Source organism: Elephas maximus, chromosome 9 (assembly GCF_024166365.1).
Source record: "Elephas maximus indicus isolate mEleMax1 chromosome 9, mEleMax1 primary haplotype, whole genome shotgun sequence".
Lineage (NCBI taxonomy): Eukaryota > Metazoa > Chordata > Mammalia > Proboscidea > Elephantidae > Elephas > Elephas maximus.
In genome coordinates, this window is record NC_064827.1 from 86,423,034 (window position 1) to 86,438,083 (window position 15,050).

Consider the following 15,050-nt stretch of genomic DNA (forward strand, 5'->3'; position numbering starts at 1 on the left):
CTTCAGGCCCCATAACAGAGAAGTCTGGGTCCCTTATATTTTCTGGCTGTACTTCCCTTCCAGTCCTTGAGTATCCAGAGATTAGCCTTAAGGGACATTTTTATTTGTTAACCTGAGCTGGTTTCTGTTGTTTTGCAAACGAACTACATCTGAAACAGTAATTTTAATATAACCATAACAATGACCGATAATAACTACATGGTGAAATCAGTAGTATACAAATAACATGCATTTCCTCAGTTCAAATTATTGCAAAAGACTATGATCTTGAATTCTGTTCACTTGGATTGTGTCATTTCTGTTTAAAGGAAGGGAACTCCTATTTACTGAATACCTATTACAGTCTATGCCAGAACCAAACATGCATTAATTTCTGAACAATACAAAGCTGTATTTTTATTATTCCAATTTATAACTAAGGAAACTGAGGCTCAGAGAAGTTTGGTGCCTTGTAAGTTATCATGTCGAAACTATGCATTTAAGTATTTTTGTTGTAAAGTACCCAAATAACCTACCTATGCCTATTATAAATGCACGAGACAACTCTGTACTCTAGTCTGGTCTCAGTTGAAGACAGAGGAAAAGCCGGGGGTGGGGGGGCAGGGGCAGATGTGAGATGCAGAGGAATGCAAGAGAGGGATTTCTGAGTTTGGAATCAGAAAAGTCCACTAAGAAGTGGCTAAACTTCTGTGGGCCATAATTTTTTTCAGCTATGATGACAGTCACTGTGTCTACTCCACTTGTTTCACAAGGTTGTTATGAAATTCAGTTCATGTGATGCACACTGGAAAACATCTTATAAGTTATTAATATCATTTCACTTTCACTCCCTGTACATTTTGATTAGTTTGTGAATAATGACATATTTTAAAGAATGAGACTGTATCATTTTTTTAAAGAGAAAGAAAACAAGTACATCCCCTACCCAAGCATGAGCCACTTGTGAACTATTGTCATGATACGGCAAGCCCACCACCACAAACAGCTCCCCAGTGAGCACATGATGATGTTGCAATTAATGAATGATCTACTCTCAGCTTCCTTCAGACACTGGAGTTAAGGTCATGGGGCAAGCAATGGATTCTCTATCATTCCTGCTTAAATCAAAGAATGCTAATGCTAGAAGGATCTTAGCAATGATTTCATGGTTCACAAGCTATGGCCTGTAGGCCAACTACCCACCCTACCTTCTGTTTTTGCACAGCTAGTGAGCTAAGAATGATTTTTACGTTTTAAAATGGTGAAAATTCAATGAGAAGAATGTTTCACAACATATGAAAATTAAATGAAATTCAAAATTCAGTATTAATAACTGAGCTTTATTGAAATACAGCTACATCACTTGTTAATCTATTATCTAAGGCTGCTTTCGTGATACAATGGTAAAGTTGAGTACCATATTTTATGGAAATAACGCATGCCCACTACATTCATTTGCCAACCGCAGCCTCCCCCGCAATGTATTTTCATAAGTGCCACTATGCCAATGTTTTTTTCATTGTGGCTGTAAAAAAAATTAGCCTTGAGCTCTTGTGAAAACACCTCATTGTGGGGTGGGGGGAGGAGCAGCAGGCAAACAAACATAGAAGGCACACAGTATTTGTGTAAAAACACGGTAATTACAAGAGAGACTGCATGGCTCACGAAGCCTAAAATATTTACCATCTGCCCCTTTGCAGAAAAAGTGTGCTGACCCTGACCTAAGCCAATCCTGTTGTTTTATAAATGAGAAAACTGAGATATTGAAAGATAAGAATATTTATTCTAGGTAACTCAGCTATGATATTAAGTCATATAAGAGTCAGGGCTAAAGCCAGTTTTTCTGTTCATTTAATTCTGTTGAAATAATTGATTGAAATTAGCTTTATTTATACTCAACTTTAAATTGTATTATAAAGTCTCCTTATTTAAATTACTGGATTTGTCTCAAAATATTAAATTTCTCACATGAGTTAAAGTTATAGGGAAAATTAATGTTGATGAACTAAAATATTTTTTTCATTTATTCATTGAAATGTTCTTTATACTGTACCATTCTTAAACAGTTCTGAGTAGAAGTTATTGTAAAACAAAATAATGGTTAAATTTAAATATTTCACTTAAAACCATCCATCAAACTGAAAAATATGATCTGCTTTTAATTTACAAAACAATAATATATAGAACATTCAAACACTCAGCTAAATTGGCCACATTCAAATTTTTTACAAGAAATGAGTGACAACAAGATGAGAAAATAATTCTTTAGTTTTTCTACGTTTAGTGAATAGAACTGAATCAGTTAATTTTCTAAACATAAGCTAAATTCCAGTCTCTAGTAAAATAAAAGTGTGCTTAAAGTTAAACCATCCCCTTCACACCACTAGGAAGTCTCTCTTGGGTTTCCAGCAAAATCGGTTATCTACTCCGTCCCTTAAAACACAGTCATTTTCAAGGAAAAATGTTTTAAACAGTGGTTCTCAACTGAGGATGATTTTACCCCCTCAAGGATATTTGACAATGTCTGGAGACAACAGGGGTGGTGAAGAGAGGGGGTGCTACTGGCATCTAGTGGATAGAGGTCAAAGATGCTGCTAAATGTCCTGCATTGAACAGGACAGATGGCTGCCCACGACAAAGATTTATCCAGCCCAAAACGTCACTAGTGCTGAGATTAAGAAACCCTGTTTAAAGATACATCATTAGGCTAACTCAAAGGATTTGGCAATCCTGAAAATTAAACCATGAGGTCCTAAATGTTCAAGCTGTCATTTGTTTGTGAACTAACCCTACAGAGCAAATATTCCTGATGGAAACCTGGATAACAACTCATTCTTTGTAACATTTTATTCTAGGCAAGGAGATAGACAGTCATTGAGCTTATGTCAACAGATAATTATTTACCTTCTTTCCAGCCACATATATGATTGGCCTTAACTGACAAGCAGTAAGATAATTGTCTAATGATTCTGATCTCTTCCAAGAGATTTATTTTGGCTTTGATATATTTTTCCCCCATGGGAGGCTGATAAAACAAGATTTCTATTTAATTTATACCCATAATACCTGATATAGTAAAATAACCTAATACAAACAGAAAAATAAATCCTAATTCACATTTACCTTTAAATGGAAATACCAAGATATTTCAACTGTATTGAACCTACATAATTATCTAGAAATTTGCCGGAGGTATATTTAAAGGACAATCCCTGCAAGTTTTAGTGCAACTTTTCTTCTAATAGTATTTTATACTCTATTTCACAGTGTAACCCAGCCAACAACACTAAAGCAGACATCATTTGATTTAAGTCTAGTAAAGCGACTAAATTAAGGAATGCCTTTTCTCCAACATAAGCAACAGATGAGGTAATTTTAATCACTCACCTTCTTTATCAGTAAATATTTTGCAAATATCTGGTACTACCTAGTTAGAGTTTCTTCCTTGAGTACATATTTTATTCTGCCTCACTCTTGCTGACTATATTAATTATTAGTTCAATTCCTTACCTAATCTCTTGATTTGGGGATCATAATGTAAGTTACCTCAAGCTCAAGGTATTCTTTAATCATATAAAATACTAAGACCCTATAATACCATTCAGAACACTGACCCAAGAGCATAATTATTCACTCCCTCCAACAGTGACCTATTCAAGCATAATTTATGTAGTACCAAAATATTCTAGACTCTCTGATAAATGCTTCAGGCACTAAATTGAATAAAATATGATCTCCAGCTTCAAGAATATCTTTACAATGAGGTGGAAGAGTTGATACCACGACATGGCAAAATCATTGCTAGAAATACCTACTGACTTTTATAGAAATGCATAATATGAGAACCTAGTATGATTTGGGGGTTCAGGGAAATTTTTCCTGAGTTCACCCAACTCATGTGAGTTGTGTACTAAAAATTGAGCAGGAGTTAGCTAAGAGAAGGAGTGGTTCAGTTTTTCCAAGGCAGTGGGAATAGCTTCTGCAAAAAGCCCAAACCAACAACAAACAAACCAGTTGCCGTTGAATCGATTACAATTCATAGCAACTGCCATGGATTGAATTATGTCCCCCTCAAAAATGTGTGTATCAACTTGGTTAGGCCATGATTCCCAGTATTCTGTGGTTGTCCTCCATTTTGTGATTGTAATTTTATGTTAAAGAGGATTAGGGTGGAATTGTAACACCCTTACCATGTCACATCCATTATCCAATGTAAAGAGAGTTTCCCTGGGGTGTGGCCTACACCGCCTTTTCTCTCTCAAAAGATAAAAGGAAAGGGAAGGTAGCAGAGAGGGGAGACCTCATACCACCAAGAAAGCAGCACTAGGAGCAGAGTGCATCCTTTGGACCCAGGGTCCCTGTACCTGAGAAGCTCCTTGGCCAGGGGAAGATTGAGGACAAGGACCTTCCTCCAGAACTGAAAGAGAGTGAAAGCCTTCCCCTGGAGTTGACACCCTGAATTTGGACATTTAGACTACTCTACTGTGAGGAAATAAATTTCTCTTTGTTAAAGCCATCTATTTATGGTATTTCTGTTATAGCAGCACTAGATAACCAAGACAGTGACACTATAAGACAGAGTAGAACTGTCCCATATGGTTTCCAAGGCTCATCTATAACAAATTCCATGATTTTGACCAGATAAAAATAAGATATGAAGGTAAGCAGGCAGAGGCCAGATCACCAAGGGTGTTATATACTACACCAAAGAGCTTAAATTTTGTTCTATAGGAGATGAGGAACCAATGAAGAGGGTGAAACATGGCAGCATCATGGTCTTATCTGCATTTTAAATGGACCACTCTAGCAGCAGTGGAAAGGATAGCTTTGTAGTAGGTGAGATCGGACGCAACTGTAGTAGTTTGAGCTCAAGAAAAGGAGACTGAACTTGGGTTCCAGGTATAGACAGAACAGGGTGGAGAGAGACATATGTATAATCATATCTAGCAGAATTGGCTGGCAGATTATGTCTGAGGAACGAAAGTAAACAAGGCAAAAAGGAATAACCACAGATTTTCCAGTTTGGGTTTAGCGAGTGGGTGTTGCTAGCAACTGGGAGAAGTATAGAAGGAAAGGAACAGACTTTGAAAGAGGTTGCTTAGTTCTGCAACGTTCATACGATTAGGGCAGAAGTTGGTGCTGTCTGCTGCAAAAAATTTTCCTCCGCCAACCACGTGACTGCACAGTCTCGTAAAGTGAGTAAGAATAAGTTTAATATACCATCTTTTCTTCTCATCCATGATACTACCTATCGACTGCACATTTCTGGCACCTAAATAAGCTGTCCTGCATGGTCCCTTAAGAAACAATTATTCTGGCCATTCAATGCCTCATGCCTGCGGAGACTTTTAAGATGTGGATGTTATGAGCCTATATAAATTTATAGAGACATGCTGTGTGCTCAGTTTTTAACAATAACAATCAGATGCAGAGGAGTGGTCTCTCCAGAGGCATAATTTTAATAAGTCACCATCTCTTTACTAAGCGGTTACACTTCAGACTGGAGATTCTCAAAGGTCATCAGGATCATCTGTGTTGCTTGTTAAATGCAGATTCGCAAGGCTCTCCCAGAGACTAGATTTAGTAAATCTGGGTGGAGTCCTGGGAATGATTCTATCATAGGCAGTTTTGAGACACTCTCCATCACTGTGGTAGGTAAATATCCCTCCATATAAGACAATTCAATATGTAAAGTACTACTGTTAATGGATTTATAAACAACAGAATTCATTCTATTTCTCTTCTAAAACTTGCAGAAACTCATAATTTGGGGGAGAAGCAAAACTGACCAATGCTATCTCTCAACTGCAATTCTTATGCATGTACCTTGGAAAATGGAGTTCAAGAAGAGTCACTGGTTGGAACAGAACATTCGAATGCTTTTAAGCACCACTTTTGTGTCTGGTAAACAAAAACTACATCTACCCGCCTCCTAGTGACTCTGTTATACAGCCCCCTCTGCCAGCAGTTCTGGTGCTATGTCTTTGTCGTGTACCCAAGAGCCAAGAAAATTTTCTTCAGCTTTATTTGCCACATTTAACACTAGGCATTCACTTTTTAAAATTCCAAGTATAAAATTAATTTTAACTTTGAATGTGCTTTTCCAAATGAAGCCCTGAATGTGTTCTCCATTCTTCTCCCTGTCCACAGTCACTGGTTAGTTCTTGAAGGCCATGGGGGTGGAGGTGGCAGGGGGTGGGGGGCTCTACCATTGTATGCTTTAGCCACATCAGCTTTGGCCTTGGCCCCAGAGGTAACTGGGTTCTGCTCACTTGGTACTATTATATAACCTTGGAATCTAAGGGTTCTGCACTTGAGCGACCACTGCAATTCCAAGGACCACCATGTTGTCATTGATAGCTGCCGTTGAGTTGATTCCTACTAATTGTGACCCCATGTGTGCGAAGTAGAACTGCTCCATAGGGTTTGCAAGGCTGGGACCTTCTGGAAGCAGATCTCCAGGCCTGTCTTCTGAGTTGCCTCTAGGTGGATTTGAACCATCAACTTTTTGGCTAGTAAAAGAGAGCTTAACCATTTGCACCACCCAGGGACTCCAAGGACTACCACAGGGGAAGAATATAAGGGCATATTCAGGATGTTACAGAATCCTGACCATGATATTGTCTTTGAAAGCTGATTCACAATCATTTCTCCATACAAGCTCAATAGAATAAAAAAAACCTGAAGTTTCACATCACACAACTGAAAAACCTTCATGCAAAAAAAAAAAACCTCACAGAGAATGATATAAATAAACAAAAAACAATAACAATGGGGACAAACATTTCTTCAGATGATAATGCTTTGTTATCTACAAATCAAAACATGGAAGCTGAACTCAATTTATTCCCCTATCTGTAAATGATCTTTCATAATCATATTTCAAAAAACTGTGAGTGTTTACTTAAAACCTTTTGCTTCCACTGTTGACTAACACAAAATCTGTTCTGCCCAGATGCCAGCCTAAGACAGGGCATTTAATTGAGTTTCCCTCCAGCTCAATCTATGCCAGCATTTCTCAGTGTGTGGTCCAAGAGGCTCCTGCATCAAAATCGCTTGGAGTGCTTATTAAAATGCAGATTCCTGGGCTCTCCACCTCCTACTGAATCGGCATCTCAAAGCATCAGGCTTGATAATTCACTTTATTTTACAAGCTTCCCAAGTGATTCTTATACATCCTTATGATTTCAAATGCTCTTCATGTATTCATTCATTGATTTGTTCATTCAAGAAACATTTATCCAATACTTTTTGTCAATCACAGTCTTTAAAGCTCCTTTTCATGTTAGATAATGGAAAGAGGGAATGAATATAACCTAGATGTTTGAAGATTTGGAAGACAGAAGAAATGATGCATTCGAACTGCGGTGTTGGCAAAGAATACTGAATATATCGTGGACTGCCAAAAGAATAAACAAATCAGTCTTAAAAGAAATAGAAGCAGAATATTCCTCAGAAACAAGGATAGCAAGGCTTTGACTCGCTTATTTTGGATACATCATTAGGAAAGACTAATCATTATAAAAGGACATCACGGTTGTAAAGCAGAGGGCCAAGAAAAGGAGGGAAATTATCAGAGAGACGGATTGATGCCATGGCCACAACATTGGGCTCAAACGTATCAACGATCATGAAGATGGCACAGTAGCAGGCAAACTTTCATTCTTATACATAAGGCCACCGAGAGTTGAAGTCAGCTGGAGGCCGGAATAACAACAATTAACATTTGAATACTAGGTTGGAGCCAGTGAGATAATACGAACAGACTGGGAGAAGGGGTGGGTGTGACGCCACTGATGGGGAGCAGTGTCCTCTCTCCCTGTGGAAAGTCATCTACGAGGAAGGCAGCACATTTTGCCCTTAATAAGAAAGACCTTGCTCTGGGGATCACCGTGCCTCCACAGGTCATCCAGAGTGAGGTGGTTCTGGATGTGCACATCCCACTCATTTCCTCCTTTATACCCCAGTGACCACACATTTTCCATTCTTGCCTTCACCGTAGAAGGCCCCAGAAGGCAGAGCTCTCCAGAGAGACAGGAGGGTTTCTTGTTGCCTCAGGAATTTCCTTCAGTTTGCCTGAGGAACATTTCACAAAAAGGCAAGTCACACGGTTCACTGTTCAGCAGCCTGAGTTGAAGCCATCATTTGAAACACACCAAACAGTTTTTCCTTTCTCCTGGGTTTTAATTTGGTCACATTTTCTTTTCTTTCTCCATTTGTTTTAAGGGAATCTGAGGCTGGCACACTGAGATGGAAAGGCAGAAGTTTATTTGTAACCATTAAAGTTGTGCCTCACAATACTCTAACTGTGTTTTCCTAGAAGCAATTTATATTCTTCAAGTTTCCCATCTTCAAGGTACTCTGTGGAATTGGTTCATAACAAGTTCCCCAACCTTGCTCCCCACAATCTACCCACATATCTAGATATAATAGGTATGTATTACCTACCTCTCTTTTTCTGGAAGTATCACTGTTACTCACTAGTGTGTTGTTCAGGAGCACCCTGTGCTGGCTAAGTAAAAATTCTGGGTGATTGATATTATTTTACTTACCATGTACAGATTCAGAATTTTAAATGGGAAAAGGGAGATCTTGGGGGGTCATAAATGTGAAACACATACTACCGAAATGAATCAAATATAATCGTGTTTTTTTTTTAATTTTGAGAACACCATAGGGAAGTCAGTTTCTGGAATACCTGGCATCAACTGTAGAAGACAGACCAAATCCATTTGTTGTTAGGATCTTGCTGTGCTTCAGGAACAACATAATGGACATTAGCTACCATTTTATGGAGCCTTCTATACTTCTATATAGGTTCCATATCATGGTGGCTAATGGTGGTGTAGTGGTTAAGTGCTATACCTGCTAATCGAACGGTTGGCAGTTTGAATCTACCAGGTGCTCCTTGGAAATTCTATGGGGCAGTTCTACTCTGTCCTATAGGGTCGCTATGAGTTGGAATTGACTCAATGGCAACAGGTTTGGTTTTGGTTTTATATAGAAGTATAAGACATTGGCACTTGGACAGAATTTGGGCTGATCTGAAGTCTAACTCGCTCTCTGCTCTTTCAATTAACTCCCCTGTGTTACCCAATTTATTTCCATTCATCCTTCTGTGTAAAAGACAAGCAAGGAAAAAAGAAAATGGGAAAAAAAAATCTGAGCTTTTTGACTAGATTCCAGAAAAATGGGAGTTTACCATACAAAATTTTACAAAAAAAGGTACAAATAGCAAAAAAGACAGCCTGAGAAAGTAAGAAATGATGCTACTGATTTTATATTATTTACTTCAAAGAGCCTGTTATCAGGCATTCATTCAGGGCTCATGTTCATCCATGAAATAGAAACATTTTCCTTACATTTGTCTTAGTTCCTCTAGAATCAATAACTGACATACCCTTTCTAGCTCACCAAAGAGGAACCACGAAGTAAGAATCCCTGTCCTTCCTTCTCAAGCCCTTAATTCCCAGATCCTGGGACCACAGACCAACTAGACAGCAAAGACAGAAACTTGGAAGTTATTCAAATTCTTCCTTCAATCACAACCAATCAATTAACAAGCCCCTGTTTATTTCACTTCCATTACTTTTGCCTTAGCCTAGGTCCTCATCAAATCTCCAGGCCTCCAATCTAATCAGTCTCTCAGTTTCCAGTCACACCATCTCCCACCCACTCTAGACATTACAGCCAGAGCAATCTCATACCTGAATCTGGCTGTCATCTCCCTGTTAAAAATCCCTTTAATGGTACCTCCTTAGCTTTCAGGATAAAGGCCAAATGCCTTATCTTACCCTGCTGATCACCGTAGTTCCATTTACTTCTTCTATTTTAATATTCACTCCAGTTTAACTACTTTTACCCCCAATGGACTATGCTCTTGCATGCCCAAGAAAGCATGTGGTTTACCAAGGGCATCACAGCACTGAGTTAAAGTCAGGTCAAGATCCAAGCCCTTCATTTTAAAAAGGAGGACATCGAGTTACAGAGAGCTTAAATACTTTACCCTGGGCTACACAGTTGAATAGGAACACAACTGGGACTAGAAGCCAGTGTTTAAGTTTACTTATCTAGAGTATAATTTCTTAATTATCTTTCTGGCATTGTTCAAAGTGGAAAAAATCATACTATTTCTCAATGTAAAACTTTGATAATCCTAAAATGATACTGATCATTTGGTTTTTATTAACAGAGTGGCTTAAACATGTCTATCCAACATGTGTTACAAGTATAGAACTCTCCAATGCAACCCATTTTCTCAGAAGCCTTCTCTTTAGTAAGCCCACCAAGTCTGCAGCCTTCAGAAGCGCAAAGAAAGCTCTGTGCTCTAAAATTACTCCTCAAATTCAAGAGAAGTTCCCAAAATAAAATCTCCCAAATAAAACAATGTTAGGAACAAACCTGGTAATGACTATGAAATATGCTAAGAACATTCTGTCACTAAAATAAACTTGACTTTTTTTGTGATTAATAGTAAGATTACATCTTGAAATAAATAAGAATGAAGCCATTGACAACAAAAGAAACAGTTTGGAAAGGGTCCCATTTAAAACTGATCCATTTGAAAACAGCCTCTGTCTTTTGGCTATCATTGCCACGTGTATATCCAGAAATTCATTTTCGACTGTTATTTCCAAATGCAAATGTGAGCCGTTGGCATGTTCAAAATTTGCTCTGAGAAGGACAAAACAACAAATGAGACTTTTCAGAAGGAATAATAAGTACGTTCCAACAGTCACTGGGTTTAACTCATGCTTCAGATGCCGGCTTTCCCCTTCTAATTCTTTAGTATTCTGTGTCCATTTTGGAAATACAGGAAATAGGACTATGAAGCCATTTCTAAACATCAGCATGGTACTGAAGTAAGTTAGCAAAGAAACATGTTTCCAAGGGGAGGATAAGGATAGGGATACTCTAGCCAATTCTGTCAGAAAGAGCGAGCAATTAGAGTTGAGCCAAATCTAATCATGCCATCATGCCCTGCACTGCCTTTACTGACAAGGCAGGGCCCTGGAGAGGACATAGCACATCAGAACAATGCTTGGAATAGGAACAAAAATTACCTGTTGAGTAGGAGGATTGGGGTTTTTTAAGTATCTGATTTCAATAGATTCCTGGTTGTCCAGGGGCTCCATCAATCAAAGGAAAATGATAGGGCGTGGGGGCGGTAGAGTAAGAGACCGAGAGGGGTAAGAGCAGAAACTGAGAAGGAATAGTTAAGAATTACTGTTATAAAATATTCAATATAGAGACTAAACCAAGAAGAACATTGACCAAAGGGTGCAAATCATTATTCATGAAATTCTACTTTACCTGAAAGAAAAAAGGCAGAGCAAGAATACACAGGGACTAGCAAAGCAAAGACAGGATAGCATGAATCCAGGGGGGAAAAAGTGACCTAATATTCAATTCCAAGGTGTGGATAATACAGTTGCCCATTTACAAAAAGCAGCTTTCATTTCTATTTCCAAAAGAACGTGGTAACACCTTGTTTTGTTTTTAAGAGTTTGAAATGGGCTCAATATCTGAAATCTCCTAGGATAGCTGAAGTCTTTCAAAATACAGAAGTCATTTGGGAAGAAACTTCTCTTATAAAATACATCCTGTCTTTTGAGTATTGAGAGAATTGGATGGATACTCATGAATGTACTCCATTAGACACATTTTTATAAACCATCATGTTAATAAAGGATGGTAGGATTGAGCTGTACAACAACAATATTGGTGTCTTATTGACAATGACTCTTGGTTTGTAGCATGAACAGTACTTTCAGTTAAAGGTGAGAGAGCTCTTCTAAACAGAAGTAATCTACACCCAATAGATACTTCTCTAATGGTTTTGTGACAAGTAAATAACGAGTGATGTTTTCCACTAAAAATTCTAGAGTATTGATTACTAATACATTGGGGGTGATAGTCACACACATGTTTAAAGGACCATTTTGTAAGTTAAAAAGCATAATTTTGGCATAAAGCCAATGAATGATTTTAACTGAAAAATGTTTCTCACTGCCCATGGTATTGCTGGAGTCAGTTTCAATAATCACAGTTAGATTTGCCAGGACATTCTTTGTCCCAGACCCTTGATTTACTAGTGACTCTGGAGGAAATTTTATACTCTTTTGTTAATTCCCTGACCTCATTCTTTTCTACGCCCCATCACCCACATTCCAATACAGTAAAAGTACTTGTGTCCAAGGAAGCTTCTCTCCCATTCCCCATGCCCAAACCTGCCTTTCCTCCTATATATTCCTCTAGGGAAGCAAGCAATAGCCCTGACAACCATATGATGGGGATTTGAACAGCACTTGGGGGACAGCCTTTGTGAAAGTTAATTTCAGTTTGTGTTTAACAGGATAAAGCAAATTCATAGACAACGGGCAACACTCTGTTCAAGGGGGTCAGTTAGCTCTACGGCACAAACAGCCTCCATCAAATTTAACCCTCTAGAACACAGCCTCAGAAAAGAACGATGCAAGTGTAATTTATTCAAGGCTAATTCATTAATCCCCTATTGCAGTTGATTAGACTCAATGACCAGCGGTAAATTAAAATACCCATATTTTATATGGAAAAGGGGATTAAGAACTTTTCCTTGCCTTTTCAACTTCAAATGTATGTGGACCATCCACAGATATGTACTTTTCCCAAATAAGTGTTAACCATTCTCTTTTCTGGGGAAAAATACTTGTTTTCTGTGCCTCTTAAATTTCATTTTTATTTTCTTCCCTACAACCCAGATGATGAAGGTGAAATATTATGACTTCTGGAGACTTTGTCAGTATCTTTCATTTCAAGGCTTCTAGAAAAGAGGAGGGTCGCAGACACAAGGTAGCAATTTTAGCTCAGGTGTGTACCTTTCTTTTGTGTGACTCAGGCAGTGTATGTTAGGGAGAGAGCTTGAAGCATAAATTCAATAAACATTTAACAATACTTCACCACTACCTCTGACTTCACTTGAGAGGCAAAAATTATCACACCATTTTTTATTTTTTTTAAACAAGGGCACCAAAAAAGTCATTCTTTGTTTGCCTTTACCTGACCAACCACCTAGCTACACAGGGCTTTGAAAATAATGAGGAGAATCCTTTGTTCTCTCAGGTTCCATTTACAGGAAAAGTGGGTCGAAGGGCTTCCCCAGGGAGGGAAGAAAAAAAAAAAAAAACAAAAAAAACCCCAGAGCCAAACACAAGGGAGTAAGGGATTTCACTCCCGCTGGTGTTCCTGCCCTCCCAAAGAAGTTAATCTAGTTCTATTAGCAGGATGGTTAAGAGGGGTGGGGGGAGTACTCAGGCAGCCTGTTTTCTGCGACCACAGTCTCATTCTCAAGCGTGGCTCAGACCACCCTCTCTTCCCTGACACCTGGCGGGGAGGGGTGTTGAGAACCCCCCACTACCCACCAGCCATGGGCGACAAAGCCAGTACTGCATGCATTTGAGCTCCCCAAAAGGTGCGTCCCAGTGCAAGTGCGAAGTTGGATATTTAGACCTGAAACACAGAATTAGAGCTACTGAAAGCAGCAAGTTACAGTACCTTAAGAAGTCTGACAGATGGGAGAAAGGCTGCGTGGCACAGCTTCCGGATAGTCCAGTTTAGGGGTCGAGGAGCGTCAGTTTGATGCATGACCCCTTCCAAATTCCACCAGAAAAACAAGAAACTGCAAACCTGAGCAATGCCTAGAAAACAAACGGTCCCCCACGGCCCTGGCATCCCATGGTCATGTCCACACCTGCAAACTCCATTAGGGTAAAGGCTTCCTGGAACTTGGGAGACTAGTCAATTGGCGTTGCCTGAGCCACTGAACCTTCTTAAGAAAGCCACCTCCCTTCTCCCTGCAGCCGTGCTCATGCATACCAAATGTGGCTGAATGGAGGCACACTGCCTGCTGCTTCAGGGAGGGGACGTATGGGTTTAAAGGAGAGGGACAGCCTGCACAAAACAGCCTGTGGTCGGGAGTTGGGGCAGCCTACTCCGAAACGCGCGCTCCCTCTCCGGCTCTCCTCCCTGCGAACGCAGGTCTGATGGTGATGATGGTGGGGAACCCGTGCCATTTGCTTTGTTAGCTTGGTTTTGGGGGGAGCCAGGAGGAGTGCAAAAGGGGCCATAAAGCCAGGATGGGGAACTTGCACTTTCTTGCACAAAGCATCTTTGAGGAGCTGGAACAGCACAGGGGGTGGGGCTAGGACACAGGCAGAAGGGCTACCTAGGAGAGATTAGACCGGTGCTTCCCTTTTGATTTACGTGACAGAATAAATCGAAAGCAATACTCAAAAGCATCTACAGTAAGAGATCTCTGTCGTGTTCCGAGGTTTTTACTAACTATGATTGAAGTTTCTCACCCAGATGCATACATTATATAGATGACAGGCAGGCAGGCAGAGATAATAAGCACACACGCGCGCGCGCACACACACACACACACACCCTGAGCAGCTAGTTGTTCTTTTCATAGAGAGCAATGTAATCTAACGTCTATTTGGCTTGATTTTAGAAATGGCAGTTTCTGAATTCGGAGTTATCCCCTTTTGAAAAGCCAGTTGGTACAGTGAAAGTTTAACCCTTTTCTGCAATGAAAGTTTAACCCTTAAGGTGCCTCATGGGAGGCTTTCTATAAAAGATGGAGCCAAAGGAGGTGGGCGTTTCCTTCCCTCCCTGATCATTTTCTAAGGATAGCTTTAAGAGAGTTGCTGTGTTAGCTTGTGTAGTTTTTAGGGCTCCTGTGGTGAAATAGAACAAAGGAGAACTTTTCAATTTGAAAGCAGAAATGGGCTAATTTCAGTTAGAGTAGGAGTGGTAGCAGAGTGAAGGGGCTGGCAGGGAGAAGAGGGAGTTCCTGTCATAGCCCCAACTCTGTCTCTTATCCCACTCCAGGCATACCACCTCAGTGGGACCAGCTGATCTGCTGCTGTCCAGGAGGAGCTCACATCTTAGAGCATTGGTGCCTTACTTATTTTTTTTCCTCTTTTGTCTCTCCCTAGTGACTATACTGATTTTCCCTTTCTAATTAACTTGAAAAAAAATAAAAACTTAAAGAGATAGGAAATCCCAGCTGCATGACTATTATCTACTCT

The 15,050-nt window shown here is 39.6% G+C and overlaps 1 protein-coding gene across 10 annotated transcripts in view; it reads right to left on the reverse strand.

Moving 5' to 3' along the window:
- The window catches only part of TRPM3 (transient receptor potential cation channel subfamily M member 3), a 625,242-nt gene extending 611,476 nt beyond the window's left edge, over nucleotides 1-13,766 (reverse strand). For all 10 annotated transcript variants that reach the window (XM_049895512.1, XM_049895509.1, XM_049895508.1 and 7 more), the window contains exon 1: nucleotides 13,513-13,766. In XM_049895512.1, the coding sequence (XP_049751469.1) occupies nucleotides 13,513-13,689 (177 nt within the window). In that variant the 5' untranslated portion in view covers nucleotides 13,690-13,766. The remainder of the gene's footprint in view (nucleotides 1-13,512) is intronic.
- Nucleotides 13,767-15,050: the final 1,284 nt, after the last annotated feature.